Source organism: Acanthochromis polyacanthus, chromosome 4, assembly GCF_021347895.1.
Source record: "Acanthochromis polyacanthus isolate Apoly-LR-REF ecotype Palm Island chromosome 4, KAUST_Apoly_ChrSc, whole genome shotgun sequence".
Lineage (NCBI taxonomy): Eukaryota > Metazoa > Chordata > Actinopteri > Pomacentridae > Acanthochromis > Acanthochromis polyacanthus.
The window spans coordinates 35743203-35764393 of record NC_067116.1 but is presented as its reverse complement, the minus strand read 5'-3'; the positions used below and the strand labels follow the sequence as shown (position 1 = coordinate 35764393).

At 41.3% G+C, this 21191-nt stretch overlaps 1 protein-coding gene across 7 annotated transcripts in view; it reads left to right on the top strand.

Moving 5' to 3' along the window:
• dab1a (DAB adaptor protein 1a) overlaps positions 1 to 21191 on the top strand; it is a 234734-nt gene that overhangs the window by 190689 nt on the left and 22854 nt on the right. For all 7 annotated transcript variants that reach the window (XM_051946933.1, XM_022192685.2, XM_051946932.1 and 4 more), the window contains 3 exons: positions 6235 to 6374; positions 9425 to 9523; positions 19952 to 20083. In XM_051946933.1, the coding sequence (XP_051802893.1) occupies positions 6235 to 6374; positions 9425 to 9523; positions 19952 to 20083 (371 nt within the window). The remainder of the gene's footprint in view (positions 1 to 6234; positions 6375 to 9424; positions 9524 to 19951; positions 20084 to 21191) is intronic.

Genomic DNA, 21191 nt, shown 5'->3' with positions numbered 1-21191 from the left:
CTTCCCTCCCTCTCTGCTTGTTGCTTCAGACAGTTATAAACCAACCCTGCATACTAAGTACTATCACACACTCACACACGCTCTGTAGGGTGAGGCTTTACTGTACCATAAACAGCAGAATTCCAGATATTACAACTCTGTAGCTGACTTTGCCGATGTGATGAAATGTTGTATTTGTGTATGAATGTGTACGTATGTGTGTGTGTGTGTGTGTGTGTGTTGACCTGTGAAGCAGCCGTGATTGATGTTCCGCGAGATTCTTTCATTAGAGTTGTTGGTTCGGGAGGTGGGATGTGTGTAAACATGTGTTCGTACACGCTTGGGTTTGTGTGTGTGTGTGAGTGTGCGACTGTGTGTGAGTGTCGAAAAGCCGGTGTGTGTGTGATTGTGCGTGTCTGTGGAGAAGCCATGACAGATGAAACGGAAGATTCTTTCATTAGTTGTGTTTGAAGCGCTGCGGGGTCACAGCAATAGCAGACATTTAATTACAGCAGACTGAACGCTTCCCCTGCTGACACACACACACACGCACACACGCACACACTCACTCACTCACTCACTCACTCACTCACTCACTCACTCACTCACTCACTCACAGGGAGGTCTTTCATGGAACATGCTCCCAAAAGGTAATAATATAAACCACTCAGCAGGAGAACTAACCCTGGACCTTTACTACCTTTTTCTTTCTTTCTCCCCCTCTTGGCCTTTCTCTCCCTCTGTCTCTCTCTCTCCCCCTCTCTCCCTCCCGTGTGCTAAGTATAGCAGCAGTAATGGTGATGGATGCAGATGGAGCGAGCAGGTCTTAAATGTCAAGCTCAAATGAAAACCGCTGTTCCAGTGAGACAAAAGCAGCTGGACACATCCAGTGTTATTTAACACTCATGTAGATACACACACACACACACACACACACACACACACACACACACACACACACACACACACACACACACACACACACACACACACACACAGATGAATGAAGTGCTGCATGGTGCAGACTGTGTTCGGAAAAATAATCAAATTGTATATTTTCAGTAAAATATACATGCAAAATTGCATCTGTGCAGAGTTTTCATAAGAGATTTGCAATAAAGCCAAAATTAGGTTTCTTTGTTTTACTATTGAATGAGTATAGTTGTTACATTTATGTAATAAAAGTATTTCATCAAAGAATGATTTAAATTCCTAACTAGGAATCCACAATATCGGAAAAAAAAGCTGATGCTGAAATTTTAAATTTTCTGCAATATATAGATATACACTGCCTGTCCAAAAAAATAAAAGTCACCACCTGGATTTAACTAAGCAAACAGTGAAGAGCCTTCCATTGAACTCACATCAAAAGCATTTAGGTTGCCATCTGAGATACACATTGTAAACAAAGTTGTTTTTTTAAAGTTACAGTTTGGGAGATGTTCTTGCACATATTTCAGGTTGCATGGTATCAAACACAAAGGCATGGAAGCACATTTAGGAAATGTACTGCAAAAAAGAAAGAGGGAATGGGTCCATTTGCTTTCCCTTCACTCGCATTTATTCATTCCAGCACGAGTCTACTACAAGTGAGACTCCGTCTTTTCCTTACAAAAAAAAGCTGCAACAACTTATTTAACCCTGGCTGATGCAGTGAGGAGCTTCTCATTTCTTAAACAACCATGTTGGAAGACATATCATGTGGTCTTGGAAAGGATGTTAATTTGTGTCAGAAGGGTCAAATTATTGGCCTACATCAAGCAAAGAAAACAGCTAAGGAGATTTCTGAGATACTAAAATCAGGTTAAGAACCGTCCAATGCATTATTAAAAGCTGGAAGGATAGTGATGAACCATCATCTTCAAAGAAATAATGTGGTCAGAACAAACTCTTGGATAATCGTGATCAAAGATCGCTTAAATGTTCGGTGAAATCGTATCATAAGAATTCAACAGTAGAACTCACAGGTATGTTTAATAGTGAAAGTAAGAGCATTTCCACATATACAATGCAAAGGGAACTCCCAGGATTGGGACTAAACAGCGGCGTAACCCTAAGAAAACCACTGATCAGTGAGGCTAATCTGAAAAAAAGCTTCAACTTGCTATGGAGCATAAAGATTGGACTCTGGAGCAATGGCAGAATGTCATGTGATCTGATGAGTCCAGATTTACGATGTTCCAATGTGACAGATGCATCGGGTTAAGAGGCACATGTGGAGCCTGAATGTCAACAAACTCCCCGTCTTGTGAATAAAGTGAAAAATAGTGAATTGGTCTATTCAAGAGTCCTTGAATCGCTGTAAATTATGTTCTGTCAGACAGATTTCTTTTGTAGATTATTCATGGAAAATGAGAACTGTGAGAGTTTTCTTTTTGTATCAAGCAGCAGAAAAATGTTGTGGCATAATTTGCCTTTTTTTAACATTATCCCTCCTGTGCTCTTATTATACATTTTGTCATCTTTTTTGTCTTCTTAAACTAGCTTTAACTTTGAATCATGTCACTCTCCACTGACTAAATTATCAGCTTGTTCCAGCCCTTCATTACATTTACTTCATGATATGACTGAGAAATACTCACCTTTTTTTCCTTTGATAACTCATTTATATTGCACAATCTTTTTTTAGATTCAAACTCAAAATGTGGTGGATTTTACCACCGTACCATGATGTGGAAATATTGTAGATGTTTTCATACTTTATAAATTTCAAGAATATTCAGCCTGGAAAATGGCATCCGCATTTTACTTTGGATAAGGTTAGGATGCATGAGCGTAATTTTTTTTTTTATTAACCCCCCCCCCCCACACACACACACACACACACACACACACACACACACACACACACACACACACACACACACACACACACACACACACACACACACGTTGAAATGCTGCTTGTGATGATTTTGCATCTACAAGTACAACTTTAAAGGTACTCTGGAGTTTTTGAGCACCAGCAAGCTGGAGTGATGTTTTTACGAGAGATTCCGTTATGTTTGCTTTGTGAAAATGTATGAGAATGCACACACTGCTGAATGTTTATGCGCATTCGTCAATACACATGTTTCACGCAACTGTTTCAATTTTAATGAAGGTAATATTTAAATGTCTTCAGACATATGTCTAGCCGTTGCACAGAACAGTCCTCCGGTGGTTTAATCATTTACTCTCATCTCAGCCCAACTGAGACGCGACACAATAGAGAGCTGTTCACTCGTACTCTCTCCAAAATAAGGACAGATATTCTTCAGCTCTTTTGTCTCCCAGGACTTTGAGGCAGACAGTCGTGATTTACTCCGAGTAGGACTGTGATTGAGTGTGTGTTTGTTCAAGGATTCAGAGGCATGAGTTCATCCACACCATATTTGTGTGCCTCTCTCTGTGCGTGTGGGTGTTATTTTTTTATCAATGGAAAATAAAGTGATGCATGTGCCCATTTTTCCTTCACGCGGGACAAGGATTCTCAGACAAATGAATATTCACAAACATGATCTCTGGCAGCCTTGGACTCAGAAAATTTGCTATTTGAGGGTTTTTTACAGCAGAGGATTGTTATCACAAGGACTAACCCACCATGAGAATCTGGCTGTATTCTGTGATAATGAGGCCTTTTCCAGCCTAAAATCTCTTTAAAGACCCCCTCCGGGAAAGATCTTTTTTTTTTTAACCTTGTTAACATTCCTATATGGTGATTTTTATGTGCTACAAAAAACACATAATGGGCGAAATAAGCAATCAATACCATTTCTTCCACCTTGAAACTGTAGTTTACCCATGTTAGTCTCAACAACACATATTGAGACTTCCAGGGCTTCTAATGTAAAACCCAAGGAACCAATCCTGTCAACTTGCAGGGTGGGGCTTTATGTGTCGTTTCTCTTCTTCAGAATCGCTGTCTGGTTTATACATATGTGGCTGAATTACTGAACTGGGACCCTGCACTTGCCTCCATGTGCATCATGACAGAAATCCTGAAGATCCTCAGAACTGTTCTGTGGTCAGTACTTCAAATAGGTGGAGGTGATCTGAGACACAGAGTTATGGAAAGCTCATCTAATGGTATGTGTCCACAGGAGCAGCAACATTTGCATGCTTGGTAGGTGTACAACTAGGCACTGCTCTGTAGAGGATTAAAAAGTGCTCTACAAGAAGTCTCTAATACAGACTGCATCCTCCAACAACTGTGCAAACACTGTCTGCACCTTATTGGGCGGATGTTTAAATCGTGGGCTGTCTGCTCCTATATTTCAGACCAGACTAACATGGTGGCTCATTTGGAAACTTTCATCTATATTACAAAAGCAGTTCACCAACATGTGTTTCAAGAAACATTCGAGGCATGCATCTGCTAAATCGGTCTTCATTTTCAATCAAAAACTCTACATTTAAAAGTTTTTCGGGAGTTTCAGGCGATGTAGAGTGGCAGCCAGACGCGCTCATTTGCACAAAGTAGCTGTGACGTCAACTTTATGCAAATGAGGAGTGGTAAACATAACAACTCTGTCTCTTGAAATCTTAGCAAATGCTACCAGAATGCATTGCAGGGCTGCTCACATAGACATGAATGGAACGTGCTGAAGTGGCGGATCTTGTGGACACATACAAGGGCAAATGTTGCTCCCTGCTGGTTGCAGCTTCCACCGGGGGAGGTCTAGCACACCTCAGGAGACCTGCATGCAGCCACAGAGCTCCATTATCAAGTCGTGACAGGCTGTTCATGAGCCAGAGAGGGAGCCTGCCTGGAGGTTGAGTTTTTGTTTTGTTTTTTCATGATAGTTTACATCGAATGCATTTAAATGGAACTATTCAACATTTTATCAAACACCTGTCTTGTTGTATTAGTGAAGTACTTATTTCTGTACGATAGGCAACTGTTTTCAACTATTATAGTGTTACAATTTGCCCTTGTGACGTGTAGATTTGTACGTGATTGGAGTTGTTGGTTAGCTGGGGAGCTGAAAGGTTGCACAATGGTGCAGAGGTTAGTAATGTTACCTCACAAGCTAAATCTACTGGTCTACTGTCTTTGGAGGTTGCCTGTGCTCCAAGGTTAAATCTGTGACTTTAAAGGGATTCTCCAACCCCTATAAATCTGTGTCCGTATGCTTTAGCGGATGCCAATTCAGATGTGTATAGTTTAGGGGCAAGCAGACAAACTTGAGGCAGGAGGAAGAACAAAGTTTGTTAAAAATGAGTCAGTTGCGCCACACAACATGCGCTCGTCTGTGGGTAAAGGCTTCACATCCATTATGCTGCAATGCTGTAGGGACTCAGTGTGAATGGAGGGAGTGTAAAAGAACGAGGAAAGGAGGAGTGGGACCTCTCCATCACTCCGACTATGACCTTCCAAGAGTCACGCTGTTATAGAGTACAGAACTAATGCCTCAATATATTATCTGAATATGCTGCATTATCATTATGCCTCTCCCTCTCGCTATCACTCTCACAGTCTTTTACTCACACACACACACACACACACACACACACACACACACACACACACACACACACACACACACACACACACACACACACACTCAGAGACACAATGCAGGGAGGTGCACTACTGTAGTGTTTCCCTGCACAAAAATTCGATGATGAAATGTTTGCACACTGCAGGTCAGAGATGGAGAAACAGAATGGAAGAGCAAGGCACAAAGAGAGCCAGTTTAGCCTTATGAGTAGCTCCTCTCTCGATGCTTACTGCTGCTTTGTGCTGGGTGTGAAGTGGGATGCAGGAGATAACATAGAGACTTCCTGGACAAGAGCAAGGTCAACACATGCGCGCCATCGCCGACACTCACTAATGCATGCGCACAATGCCGACAATCTGGTACACAATGGCAAGTGGGCAGAGAGGGAGTACTGCAGGAGACAGGGAGATAAGAGCAAAATGTCACACTAGTATTTTGTAGGAGAAATGGCTGAAGAGGAGAACAGTCACAGTTTCAACTCATCCTGCTCTACATCATTGATTCAAGTGTGAGAGTATATTGACTCGTGCCATTCACATGATTCCACAGTTCAGCGTCTGTGATCCGAGTTAGCTGCGTAACGAGATGTTGCTAACATCCCTACTTTGACCTGTACCACGGTTGTTTTTCAGAAAGATCACTGTTGAAGTCTTTTGTGGTCCGTGTGATTGATGATCCCGAGGTAATAGCACTTGGTCTGAGGTAGATTGAGGTCCTTGACTTGAAGATGTGCTGTGGCCTGCAGACTGAGTGTGTATGTGTGTGTCCGCAGGGCAGGATCGCAGCGAGGCAGCTCTCATCAGGCGTTTTAAGGGCGATGGCATCCGCTACAAGGCCAAACTCATCGGCCTGGACGAGGTCACTGCCGCCCGTGGAGACAAACTCTGCCAGGACTCGATGATGAAGCTCAAGGTAAGAAAAAAGTCTTTCCCCTCCTCTTTTGCCTCTGTTGATGCAACTCAAATTAGGAATTAAATTGTTCTGTTAATTTACTGCTTAACTCTCCAAACTCCAAGCAATTTTGGGGTGTTTTTGTTCCTTAAACTGATTTTTCACTGCAAAAAAAAGACATCATGTGCCTCTATGGAAACGGTATAACCAAGGCTAGATGTAGATAGAATAAAAAAATGTCTTTTCTGCAACTTATAAATCCTAAAAAAACAAAAGTTAGATTTATTTTAATACTTTGAAAAAACCTGGAATCAACATGTACAACATTTTCCAAGTGACCACATCTGTTACCGATACTGGCAACAAATGGTGACTCAGTATGCTATGCATATTTTACTACTTGCCTATTTAATTTTTTTCCATACTTATTTATTATCAGCTCATTGTGTATACATCCTGCAGTTCTGCCTAGTTCAGCTTAAAAGTCCCTCAATTTTTGTCCGGTGACTGTTGTTTACAGTTGACTCAGTAATGATTTCCTGCAGCTCAAACATGTAGAATAAGATTATTTTCATGAAATAGTGCACTTTTTAAGCTAAAACTTGGCAAACTTTCTCACAGATGAGTAGCTCAAAGGCTTTCAGAAAGTTGAAAATCAAATATTTCTGTTTACAGTTTCTGGCTCTGATACGGAGTGTAATTTTGACATTTTTTAATGTTTCTTTTGTGTGTTTGTTTCTTTAAACTTGCCTTTTAAACCTACCAGCTGGTTCCAGGGATCAGAGAGTTAAAGCTCGCTGCAAGCAAAAAGTTTTTCTAATGACGTGAAATCACAGACTCTGGAGGACATCAGCGCCTACAGCTACATGAAGCTTTGTGACCCATAAAAACCCACTGAACATCAATCGCCATTACAGTTTTCGGTCCATAAATAGTTCAACTTCATACATATTCCAAAGTTCAACATTTTCATACATCACAGCATAAATGCGCCTCTGTGTGTATGTGCATCCAGGAGGAGTTTGTTGCAGTTTTTCAATGCAAATTGCCAGAGGAAAGAAGTGGAGGAAGAAAGATGGAGAGAAAAAAAACGGGGATGATATAATTTATTGGGATGACAATGATCAGTGAAAGAGGAAGCGGGGAGGTTAGCCATATGGATGAGAAGGGGATTGGGGTGAATGTCTCATTTGCAAGGACAGGAACAATTAGAGGGAGAGGTAGACAGATGGGGCAGTTAGTAGAGAGGAGATCACATATAGGAGGGGAATAATTTGGATGATAGGTGAGAGAGAGAGAGATGAGCAAGAATAAAGATGAAGAGAAATAGGCCATTTGTATTCATTTATAAATAAAGTCCTAATGAACAACCTCGTTTTGGGAAATAATGGATTGCAGTGTGCGTATGAAAAGCCAACTTCTAGTTTCTGTTACACTAGAAATGCTGCTCAAATGTCACATCTTTAAACAAAGCCTAGATTTAGCTTTTTTTTCCCTCCACAAATATATACTGAAAGAGCCTCAGCGTGAAGAGCAGCTTGTTAATTATTAATTGTCCTTTAACTCATAGTGCAGGAGATATTGAAATGGGAAAAAAAATTACATTTTGTTTACATGTGGTGAAAACTCTATCCAGCAGAGACCTGTGAGGGTGAGAACAGGATAGACAGCTCATTGATCAAACAGCTCCCCTCCTCCTCATTTATTCAGACAGGAAATCCATCAAGTCTTTTTCTCTGATCTCTCCACCTCCTCTCTCATACAGCTCCTCCCTTTCCTCGCCCGACTCCTTCATCACTGTGGTCTCGCGCCGCACTTTTCTTGTCCTTTTGTGACTCACCTATGCAAATGGTGGAGGGGGGACTTCCAGCCTTAGATACAGTTGTAGTATGTCATTTTATGTTCGGTGCGCTCAACACACGTGTTATCGGGAGATGACATTTTCCATAATGCCTTTCAGTGTTCTAAGATATGCAGTGACGTTGACATAGCAGCAAGAAAGCAAACCTAGCTTGACAGTAGGCATTTGTTTGATGATTGTTGTTTATGTTTCTATGTTAAAGGTCAGAAAACTTGATTTTGACAGAAGTTGTTCTGTCAAAATCAAGTTTTTTGACCTTGCTGACATGCCTCTATGGTGTTTTATATATGCTGGAAAGCATATATAGAGCAAAATAAGGAGTCAGCATCAAGGCTTAGAGTTTTGACAGTGTAGCTACTGATGACAGAAACACAGATTTAGGCTTTTGGGGCTTCATACACAGCAAACCCAAGAAGCCAGCCATGTCACATTTGCAGGGTGGGCCTTTCAGTGCCAATGTTCCTCATCAGAATCAATTTCCCAATTCTGTAATTACTATTGCAGGTGCCATAGTGTAATGTAAAGTAGCTGTACAATGTTTGAGCAACAGTGTAGATTTTCATTGAAGAATTAGGAGGTAAGAGGGGAATTATTTTCATGATGAAAGCTCCTAAATATCTAATTTTGAAAAGCAGAGATGATTTTTTCGAGGTTAAAACAGTAATAGGAAATGAACTTCAGATAACTTAAAAAAAACAATATCCAATCTTTTTTTTCCAGTGAAAAATACTCTGTGTGTGCTCCTAAAATGTATTTTTCTGCCATTACTCACAAATGTATTCTTTATTGTAGTATTACTTTTTTGTTGGATCACGCAGTGAACACAGGTGCATGATTTATCTGCCGTAATTTAGTACTTGCGTTTCAGGGAAAAGGTTTTTCTGATTCATGATCCCAAACAATCATAAGGACAACTGAGGTTACTGTAGGTGGAAAAAGTGAACAAATTTCTCTCTCTGTCACTGTAAACTGACTGAGCTTAAAGGAATGCTAATATGTGTTGTTTGCAGCTGATTTAGCAGGAAGACTTTAATTGACAGTTATTGACAGGTAATAGAAAAATGAATAATTCAACAAGGAAACGATCTTTTAAACGCAGAGGACAGGCTCCTCATGGACATTTCCTTTACGCTGTATGTGTGTTTCTACTCTGCCTCTAACATGGCTGTTTTCTTCACCTCGGTGTTTGTGTGTGTCTTTCCATCCTCAGGGCATAGCTGCAGGAGCGCGGTCTAAAGGCGAACACAAACAGAAGGTGTTTCTGACCGTTTCCTTTGGAGGGATCAAGATCTTTGATGAGAAGTCAGGGGTAAGCTCTGAAGCAAATGTGGGCCTGTTTGTTTGTGTGAGTGTGTGTGAGTGTGCTCCATTTTCTGTGTGTGCGGGTGCGTTTGTGTTTCCTTTGTTAATGAGGCATCTCCATGAGAGGGAGGGGCCCCTGGGGAAATCAGGAGGCCCTAATTGAAACCCTGAGAACAAGGCCTCAGTAGATGAGAGAACATGGCTACCCCATTGTCTGCCTCTGTGCAAACAGCGGCAACGCTGGTTCATATTATGCTGCAGGATTATACATTTTCCATCTTACATGGCTCCTTTTCTGGCTGACCGATGGGATCTGTACAGACTTCACTGTCCGTCTGCTTTCATTCCCCATGGAATTTTTTTTTTTTTTTTTTTTCAAATTTATACCCTGATCAGCCATAACAAAAAAACACCTGCCTAATATTGGATAGATGCCCTTCATGCTGCCAAAATCAGCCTTGACCCATAAGGGCATGGATACAGGACCTGTAGGAGTCTCCTGTGGTGTCTGGCAGCAGGACGTTGGCAGCAGATCCTTTGGGTTTTGCTGGTGAGGTCTCAGTGGGTCTGGCTTGTTCTCCCGCATCCCACAGATGCTCAGTCAGATTGAGATCTGGGGAATTTTGAAGCCAAATTAGCGCCTTGGGCTCTTTGTTATACTCCTTAAACTATTTCTAAGCAGTTTTTCAGTGTGCTGGAGAGTGCATTGTCCTGCTGGGGAGGGCCGTTGCCATGGGAGAAGTCTTGTTCTGGTTTCGGTGGTCAAAGCAACACCGACAGGAATGATTTCCCTGCAGAACATTGCAGTTTAATGAGATGATCAATGTTATACAATTCATCTGGCAGTGCTTTTAATGTTGTGGCTGTTGTGTCTTTTTTTTCTGTCAGTCAGTCTGCAAAGCATTTTCCTCAGTGTCTGATAAAAGCTTGGATCCTTGCAAAAACAAAAAGCTGTAAACGTACAGGACTTTTTCTTGGCTTCTCTTGACATCTCGGAGATTCATGACAATAGGAGCAGTCATAAACAGAGGGCACTCAGTGGACAACTCAGAATTAATTATTAGAATACTGTTTCAGGGTGCTTGTAGCTCACGGGAAAGTGACCACAAGTGCCAGGTGATTTCTTTTTATATGTTCTTCCTCAAGGATCCTCTGACATGTAATATCGTGGTTCAATTCCCCAAGTGGCCATACCTGTCACTGTATCCTTGAGCAAGACGTATAACGCTCACCCTTGCCAGTACATGGGCTCTCTGGTCACTAAACAGGCCATTGTGCCTTTTTTGTGTGTTAATGATGGAGAATTAGTGTCCCATTAAATTCCAGAAGCGTGTAAAAAAAATCTCTCTTTACAAAAAATCGATTTTAAGGTGCTTGGCTCTGTTTGCTCATTGAAGCCCAGCAAAGATCCTCCATGCATGTTAGGTTTTTATATTCATTTTGGCAGCTGGAGCAGAACAGCCTTGTTTTTAAAACATAATACAGCATCTGTTGTTGTTTATGTCGCGTAAATATGCAGCGTGAGCCGTCAGTTTCGCTCTGCTCTGTGTGACTGTGAGCGGGTCTGATGGTGAGCGTAGTGTGGTTGAGATGCGGGATGAGGCTCACTGCTCCGCATCGAGCTTTAGCGGCTGACATGGTAAGTCTAAGATTTACACCTCGGCAGCAGCTTGGATATCACTGAATATGTGCGTGTGCAGCCAGCAGTAAGTCAAAAGTGCCTCAACAAGCAGGACGCACTAAGCAGTGGCCACCCACACGGCGGCCATATTGGATGCAGCCACATTCATCTATTACCAGGTTAATTCCACAAGCCTTCCTTTATAAAACTCCTAACCCTTAGGCTCACTCCCCGTCTTCGTTTTTCTAAATTTGTTCAATTAAAATGGGATAAAGAGGAAAAAAACAAGACATAGATGCAAAAGTAGAGAATCAGAGACGTGAAGCTGTAGAAAAGGGCGAGAGAGAGAGAAGGTGAGAGGAAACAAGGGTGTGAAAAAGACTGATAGAGGAATGATGTGACAGAGAGACGGAGACAGACTGATGCAGAGTTAGAGGGATACGTGGAGAATCAGTGAGCATATGTCAAAGTAAAGCTCTCTACAGGGAGACCTTGTCCTCTGTCTCCGCACATTAATATTAAGTATAGAGATATGCAGTCCTTACTATCAGTCCTTCAACCACTCCTAATGGCAAAGGAGGGAGGGAGGAAGAGAGAGAGAGAAAGAAGGAATGACTCTGCTGAGGTTCAGGGATCTTGACAGTCTCATTCCCCTCTTGTGCATCAGTCAGCCAGATGGGCGGATGGATGTATGGGTGAACGAATGGATGGATGGCCTCTCTCTTGGAGGAGGGAAGGTCGTGCAGGATGGAGGGAGGTGGTGCTTGAGATGGAGGAGAAGAAGAGGGGAGACATTAATCTAACAGAGGGCAGGCCAGCATGTCTCTCTTTCTGTCAGCTGCTCGCACAACTCTCACACATGCGTAGACACACGTGTGCAGTAACCTCTTCAACCCTTTTTGTCAGTCTCAGTGGGGCCACTGCACAACGTCGGGTCAAGAACTTGCAACGGTGAAGGACTGAGCTCGTCAGCCCGACTGCTGCTCCTTTGGAGAGTGAAATCAAGACCATCAAATTAAGCCTGTTCAGCCAACAGAAAAAAAACTAAGGAAAAAAAACAAACACAAAGTACGCTGCCATATAATGCCAGACTCCTCCATATTTTCAGCTCTGATCCTATCAGATGTTGTCACTGCATGTTGACAAACTACATTTGCTATATTAATTAAAAGGAAGGGACAGGGGAACGAAAAGGGAGTTGAGATCAGAGAGTGAGATGAACGGAGGGTGAAGCTTGAGGGGATTAACTGTGAGTCAAATGGGAATTGTTCTCAGTGAAGCATCATAGTTTCATCATTCACCTTCTACACCGAGGACACGGCAAGGAAGCAGCAGAAGAGTCCCACTGGATTCGGGAATACAAGGATAGTGAGCGATAAAAAACGTGTTCCGACATCTAAAGCAGAGGTAGGAGATTATCAGCGCGTGAGCATCCTTTCTGTTACTGCTTCTGTGCTTACCAGACCCTTAAACCGCAGTCATACGGTCTGCTTAAGTCTGATCTGGCTTGTCTGATCCAATCATTGGCTTAACTTATCCTGCAGTTCAGATGTAAATATATGCAGATGATGCTGTTTAGTATGTTCATATAACTAGCGAACAAAAGTATCTCTTCGTGGCTGAATGCATCCTCTTTGCGTCTACACATTAAACTGTCTACGTGCATTTTTCGAAAAATACTGAGTCTTGATAAGTTATTAAATCGAGAAAAACTTAAAATTATTGTTAATTTGAAATATGTTGGCATACTATTAAATTTCAATTTGAAATTTTAAGAAGACATACCATTTGCTTCAATATTTAAATTGCTCTACAACGCATTGTACTATTATCACAACTGTACTAATATTTACAACTGTCTTGTATACAGAATGACAGGGATTGTTGGCACTATAAACTGTTATTGTTGTATTGTATTAAAAAAAAAAAGGATGAACCCTCCATGGCAGTGCCTGTAATCGTAATCTAAAAATGGGAAAGCAGGTGGAGCATGAGTGGAGTTGAGACCTGGTTGTCGAATCATGACTCCCACCTGTCAGTCTAAGCAGCCACTGCCTTAATTATGCATAAACTTAAGTCTTAATACAAGTTAAACAGATGAATTTCTTAAAGCTTCACATCCCTTACAGTTGTCACAAAGAGAGAAATTAGATATGGAGACCAGAACTGTTGTTGTGCCAGGCTGTAAATATATTTTTTTCCTACTGTCAATTTGAGCGTTTCAACATGAAGATCAGTGGATGTTGACTTGCTTTTAAGAGTATCCTCTAGTGGCTATTTGTGGTACTGTACTTTTGTATTGGCTTCATTTTGCAGCTTCAGATGCTTCTGCTTGGTTAAAATATACTCCTGTATATCAAATGAGCTAATTATTGATTTAGCATTTTTAGATTCTTGCCTCATATTGTTAGTTTAAGATGCTAAGACAAAATCACATGTAAACTTGACATGAAAGAGACTAATCGTACTATCTTTGGTTCAACTCTTCGTTTCCCTGAACCTGTGCAGCAGAGGTGAAGAGCACAAAGTTGGCATGACCTATAGAGCCACTATATCCACATGAAGAGGAGACACACTAGGTTGAAATGAGGTGGAATTAAACTTTAAATGATTACATATTAAAGCTGTATGTATTCTACGTTTACTTAATAATCTATTCTATGTAACTGGATTCCCGTTCGTAAATGTATCAATAAAACTGTACAGAACTAGTTATGGCCAGAAAAAGTAGCTAAATAAAATCGTATTTGAGTTATTAAAAATTTGATGTAACTGACATTTGATAAAGTGAGCTAATCCAGGATTGCCTCACAGTACAGCAAAGTTTTCTATCACAGGAGTAGTATTGGCAATTTAATACTGGAGTTTTGATACTGTGCAAAGATCAGCTGGTATTAGCTATATCCCACATCTAACGTAGAAAGAGATGTGATAGAAAGCTGACTAATGTAGACATCATAGAAGATGACTGACAGTACTTGCATATCAGTTTGTAGCTGCTGTTGATGGCGGGCCTGAAGCAGATGTTCTGAAGGAACTAAACCAGCTGTTAGTCTCAGACAATTCTGGTTTAGTCTTCCCATCTGGCACGCCATCGTACCTCAATGATCAAGTTACTCCAGTCTAACTTAAGTGCTGCACAGGATCATGTCTTTGGCTGGATGTAGCAGGGAATCTTCCACTCTTCACCTACACAAAACCGGTCGAGGAAAGTTCACTCTGTTCTTAGGGAACGTGTAGAATAGATATCCAGGCAGGTTGAAATCTGTGCAACCTGTGCTACCACAAAAATCACTGATGAAAAACTGTAAAGTGCATAGCAGCTTTCTAAATCACAGCCACTCCCAAATGTGACATGATAGGAACCATTGCTTAAAATGTTGACTTATTCATCTGAATTTCTCTTGTTGTGGCTCGTAAAAATCAAGTGGTAATCAAACAAAGAACCATTTCCAAGAAATATTAAGTATATTTTTATTAATAATAATAAAAACCGACCTCCAGGTTGCTCTTGAATAAATGGATTCATTTGATATAATAAAATAAATGAATGCCTTTGATTCCTGTACAGACAACATTCCTGCATCTTGCTTTTGATCTCTGTTTATGCCTTTGATCAACATTCAAGAAGAGCGTGTTAAAAGAGGTCACCTCTGTACATCCACCTCTCACAACAGTCCAGTCACCAAAGACACGCAGTGAATCTCAGAGAAAACACATGGAGACAAGTAGAAAAAAGGGTAACCAAGGTCATGGCATGAATGCCTTTACACAGAAACTCTCCAACACGAAGAAGTGTGTAAAGAAAGAAGCATCTCTGAACGCTGCCTGCTTTCAAAAAGAGGTGAGAGTCGAGTAGCTGGGGTAAAAATAATGATTTTTCTGTGTGCTGCTTTTTCCAGCTCACCTCTGGCCACTTAATCACAGAAAAAGGTCAGAAAATAGGAAAAACTGTTGTAAAGCTGGCAAATTTTGTGTTTGTACAGAACCATAGTAGCATTTTTTATTCTTTCGGTCACTTTTTCCAACCAGTTCAATCAATGTTTGTTCTGGCACAGTACCAGCTCCACTGTTGGGGGCAATCAGAGGTGAATTAATTATTTTTAGAATCAAATTTTATGTTTAAAATAAATACAACTACAAGTGTTCAGGAGTTATTCTCTGATGTCCAGCTCTGTGTAGCAAATATTCCATTCATAGATACCTTCCACATTACGTTTGCTTGTGACCATCACAAATACATTTCAAATCATCATATCTTTAGTCTATCAAAGTTATTGCTTTACTGTCATTCTCTTTTCAGCCAAACAATCATATATTATATGTAGAGGAGACGTTTTAGTCATGTTGTATATTTTCACCTAAATCATGCTGTTTTCTGAAACCTAAACCAATAATTTTGGTGACTTAACTTCAATAAGCTTCAAAGAAGCTATTATTGTCAGTTGTTGCATGATGTGTTCCTCAGCTTGGCCAGGTAGTTTGTTGCCCTGCCTAAGCCACCTAAGAAAACAGGAAATTACACAGAATAATGGTCTCACACAGGATGTCCTGTCCTGTTGGGGACTTATGTTGCAATATTTAAGTGGATTTTGTGGCTACTTCACAGTGGAAGCCAACCTAATTTAACACAGTCTTACAAATATTGTGTTTGTGCAGGACCATAGGAGCATTTCTCCACTCTTTTGGTCACTTATTCCAGCCAATTCAGCATCATAGTGTAAATTATTACAGTTCTACAGTTTCATTTTGAAGACACTTTTATCCAAAGCAACGTATATCTGAGGGTAGATACAGCACAAACAAGGATCTAGTCAGGAAAAAACAACCTGGATAGGTGCCATAAAACAAGTTCAAGTGTGGTAGTGCAGAGGTGTTCAGTGAAGAGCTGGGTCTTTAGTCTCATCTTAAAGACTGAGAGGGATTCATTATTACACAGTAATTATAGGTACAGTCCAGCTTAAGTATGGCATGACTGACTTAGAGCTCACTCAGTAACCCCAGCAGTCATTCCGCTTGCAAGGAATTAATTAAACCTCAAAGCCAGTCTTAGTCCCGTACCACTGGCTGGGGACCGGACAGCGTCCATGCAGCCCCCCTAATGACGTCTCCCCTCCAGGAAAGAGATGTGAAGATCGGAGTGGAGATACAGACAGTATCCTGCTGCCGCTCCCCCCCCCTCCTTCTTCCAGCATAACAGGGAATATCTTGGTTCAGTGGCCAGCGACTGCTGAAGGGCTGAAGGGCATGCTGCCCACAGTCCCTTAGAGACACCGACGCTGTGTGTGCGAGAGATTGTGAGAGGGGGACCGGTAGTGCATATCAATAGTGCTGGAGACTACACAGCCAGTATCGACTTTCTGGATACACCCACCTGTTTTTGCAAACAATCAACTTCCCCAGAGAGAGCGCATCTATTTAAGCAACTTTGAGCAACATCCGACAGTTGAAGCTGCCAGACACGTTGGCTGCACCGACAGCCTTCCCCTCCCGGGACTGGATCTCACTATTCCACCCAAAGTTTAGCCGGAGTGACGCTGCAAAAACACACCAGCAACACCAACACGTCACAGAATTGTTGACAGAGTTGTCTGTAGATGCGCTCCGGATAGATTGTTCCAGCTTTAAGTATGCGAGTCGATACAAACAGCGTTTACAGTAGAGCCTGTGGGTGGAGGGATTATGATGGCAAACGTTTCTGCCAGCTCCAGTTAATTCAGAAGAACACAGTTATTCTGCTTATCTCATCATCACCCCAAATGTGAACTCTTGATGCTTTGAAAGTTCAATATTTTTACATCTCCATCAGAAGTTTGATCTGTATGTGTGGATGAGATGTACAAAGTTAACTTTGGAAGCATCCATAGGCTACTTTTAATCTTTTTTCTTCCCTATGTACCATCCTGGTGTTTATTTATTGCCTGTATGTTTCTGGTGTCCTTTTCCCAACCTCACACTCTCCCTCAGCCTAGCATTGCCAGAGATTTCCTCTTGTTGGAAAGTTTTTTTTCTTCTTCTCACTGTTGCCAAGTTCTTAATCAAAGGGAGCTGTTTGGATTTGTCGGATTTCTCTCTCAGTGATCATATTGCATTGTTTTTTTCCAGGTCACTTCTGGCTACCTCAAAATCAGAAAGAAAGGCAGATCTAGCAAAAATCTTTCAAGGTTTAATCACGTGTCACAAGCAACAACCTGGCAACGCTGATGGGAGACATGTTGAATAGTGCTCTTTAAATTAAAAATATGCAAAACAACATTTGAAAAATTGCATTCCAACAAATTTTTGTGTGAAGTTTGTACATTCTACACCAAGACATATAACACCAAGACTGTCATTTTTACTGCAAATGTGCATCCAAATATTAGTAATCAGTCATCTAGACTACCAATAATTAGTATCGGCCCTACAAGCACCACATTGGTCTACGTATGTCAACTGATCCAACTGTCTCGGCAGCTCTTGCCACCCAGACGAAGTAGAGCAATTGAATTTCTGCCGCCTTTTCGTTCTCTGCTCCCTTTGAATCCGAGTCCCTCTTTGTCACCTCACCACCCACCCAGAGATAATTCAATAACCTCTGCAAATGAGCTCAGTGTGTGTCTGTGTTTCTGTCTAGGTGCCATGTGTGTGTGCACATGCACTGTCTTAGCTGTCATTTTCAAGTCAATCAGAGGTGATAATAATAATCATTACTGCAATTATTACATTTAGAAGACACGACTCATTCAGTGATTATCTATTTCTGCTGAGGCTCTCACTGTGAGTGTGTGTTTGTGTGTGTGTGTCAGTGGCCCTATGTTTAGCCGGTGTCACTCTGCTCTGCCACGTATCACTTCTGGAGTAGCGTCAGAGAGCAGCAGATGTGAGTTTAGCCTCTGATGTATAGTGCTGCAACCCCTAGCATGCACTCAAGGGCTACTGGGTCATTATGTTGACTGTGTGTCTCTGCTCCCAGCGTGCAGCTGGCACAGACAATAACAACAAAGCAGACATTTAGTGTGACTTAACAGAGGGCTGTTGCATATTAAGATGTGTTTGTGTGTGTTGTGAGTGAGGGCACAGATGAAGTGATCAAGTCGACAGCTTGCCGAGTAGTGATTGTCACTGATCCCCCCTCCGTCCTCAGGAAAAACAGTGCCATCTGCCACGGGCAATGCCAGCTTGGCACTCGGCACCCAGACTAAACTAGAGAGGGCAGGGGAGCTTAACACTTTAATATAGGATACAAGGTCTCTTGCTATTGTGTGTGCAAGTGGAGGAGTTTGTATGGATTTTTTCTCTCTGCTTTTAACAAGTTTTTTTTGTGAAAGTGTGCATGAATCTGTGGATGAGTGACATCATGTTCCAAACTTTCAAATCCCAGATTGTTGTACACCGGAAACTTAACTGCTTCAGTTAGTTCATGAAAACATTCTTTTCATTAAGTTCTTAACATTTTACTACTCAGAAGCAAAGTGTTGTTACGTGCATCAGTCTTGAAAAAAGTGTTGAATCAGTGTTTCTTCTGGCACAGTACCAGGACCACTGTGAGATGAGTCATGTCAACATTTTCTGAATCGTTTTATTTTTAAACATAAAATGCAGCTGTTCATTGATTAAACTCTGTTGTCCAGGTATATCTCCAAAAAATTATGTTCCTGTACAGCCAAACTGCATTCTTAATTATATTTGAGTGAAGCATATTTTCTGGCACATTACGTTTGCTTGTGTCGTATTGGAAATACATTTCAATTCAAAAATCTTTGGCATATATTTTATTGTTTTACTGTCATCCTGTCCGCTAACCAAATCATATATAAAGTGTGGTGAGACTCATCGAACTGGTAACCCAGAAAATGACCCTAAACTTAACCAAGCGGGATATTTTACTCAACTTAGCCAGGTAGTTTTGTTGCTTGCATCTAAGCAAATGGTAAAAACAACAGTGAAGCTATAATGTTCTCACACAGGCTGCAGTGTCCTGAATGAAAATGAAGTTCAGTTACATAGCAACATAAATTTTGGGTGGCAGGGTTGCTGATGTCAAGGCCCCTTGGTGACATAGGATCTTGGCTTTGGTCTATGACATCATTCATTTGCCTCTGATGACATTCACTGACAACAGGGGGGAATAAGCTGTGTGTCCACTAAATGCATTTTTCCTTCATGGAAATGCGCTGCATCTGGCCACTACTTGGTCACATGACGGCACTTGAGCTTCAGCGGGCCACTATCTGGTCACATGACAGTACTTTCAGCTTGAGAGTCTGGCAGACACATCGGACCAACATGGCTGATCGGCCTCAAGCTTTCTCTTTTATTTTGATAACATTTTAGCAAAAAATATTTCTGAAACCGTTTGAATCAAGAAATAGCCCGTGCTTTAGCTGAATCTGTCCCCATTTTAGTTCACTGATGGCTAGTTTAGACATTTGATGAAAGTTTCGCAATGTGTTTGACCTCCGCAAACCACATCGAATATGCATAAAGTAGAAGTAGAGTCTACATTATCGCAAATGAGCTGCATCCCACTCTGGGGAAACGTACTGGATCACATGCAGCAATGACAGATTTCAAAGTAAAAAACATAATCTTAGAAAAATACAAATTCACCCTTTAAACAACATTAAAATATTAATAAATAAATAAAATAATTAGGTAAATAGATAAAAAGAAATGGTAAAAGAGAAAAATGTAGACATTTAAAATAGACTACATTACTTTAATGCAAATCTCTAAAAATGGGTTTAAGAAATAATTTGAAATAAAAGACGCTGAAGTATTCTGTTTCTGCACATCACAAACCCCGTCTTCCTGTGTCATATCCTGCTGCAGATCCTCCAACACCACCATGCGGTCCACGAGATCTCCTACATTGCCAAGGACATCACGGACCACCGAGCCTTCGGCTACGTCTGCGGCAAGGAAGGGAACCACCGCTTTGTGGCCATCAAAACCGCACAGTCGGTCAGTATTTCTATTCAAGCGTGTGTGTTTGTACATTTAAGTGTTTGAACGTGTTTCACCCTGTGTGTAGGTTAACGTAGGATTCATCAGACTCTCGTCTCATTCAACATGGACCTCTTGACATTTAGATAAGGACCCTTGAACACCAGCTCGTGCCATTTTGTGTCATTCATCAAACAAGCTATTTACCGTGTGCAGCTCTGGCTGTAGGTTTAGTGCCGCAGCATCATACTCTATATGATATTGAGCACCTCTTCTGGACCTGTTATGATTGTTGTTGCTGTTGTTGTATCTGTGTGCCTGGCTTGTTTCGTCTGGATCCAGCTGGCTCGCTCTGTAGCCGTATTGATTTCCCATAGTGAGTCGATGAGGGTTTGAGTGTGTGTCACCAGCTCTAATGGCATATCCATCCTCCCAGGGCCATGAACCGTGGCTCTATGACTTAGACAGATACACGCAGACACACACATACAAACACCTCTATCTGTACTCACACACACAAAGAAATAAAAACACCGGCCGCACTCAGAAAGCAGTTGCTCATCAAAGACGTTACCCTGCAAAGCACAAAAAGCACAAAGCAAAGTTCCCATCAGTCAGCCTGGCTACCATTTACCTGATGTGTGCCTGAGGAAAGGTCATAATTATATTTTACTCCCATTTTCAGGATTTGAACCAGCCGTCTCTGCCACTCAGACTATTAGTTGTGGAGCAGACAATGAGGGGTGGAGGCGCAGAACTTATGGCTGTGGCTGTAATTGGAAAGTAACCACTTTGATGTGAATTAACAAAGCGTCTCTGTCGTCATGAAGACTAAGACTTAAGGTTGTTCCGAAAAGGCCAATTTAGGGTTACATTCGAAAGTAATTGGCTTACCACTCAACTCAATGTCTCAGCGCCAGAAAGACATGTTTTATTAAGGCAGTTTTAGTGCAGATGGAAGCACCCTAATTGTGTCAGAAAAAGATTGCGTCGACATTCTCTTACTTAGCCGTCATTGTTATAAGTTTTTGAAAAAAAAAATGTAATTAATTTGAATAGGTCCAATTTGTAGGAAGGTTACAAAGAGTTTAAAGGCTATTAAGTGTCACTGTAGAACATCGAAACT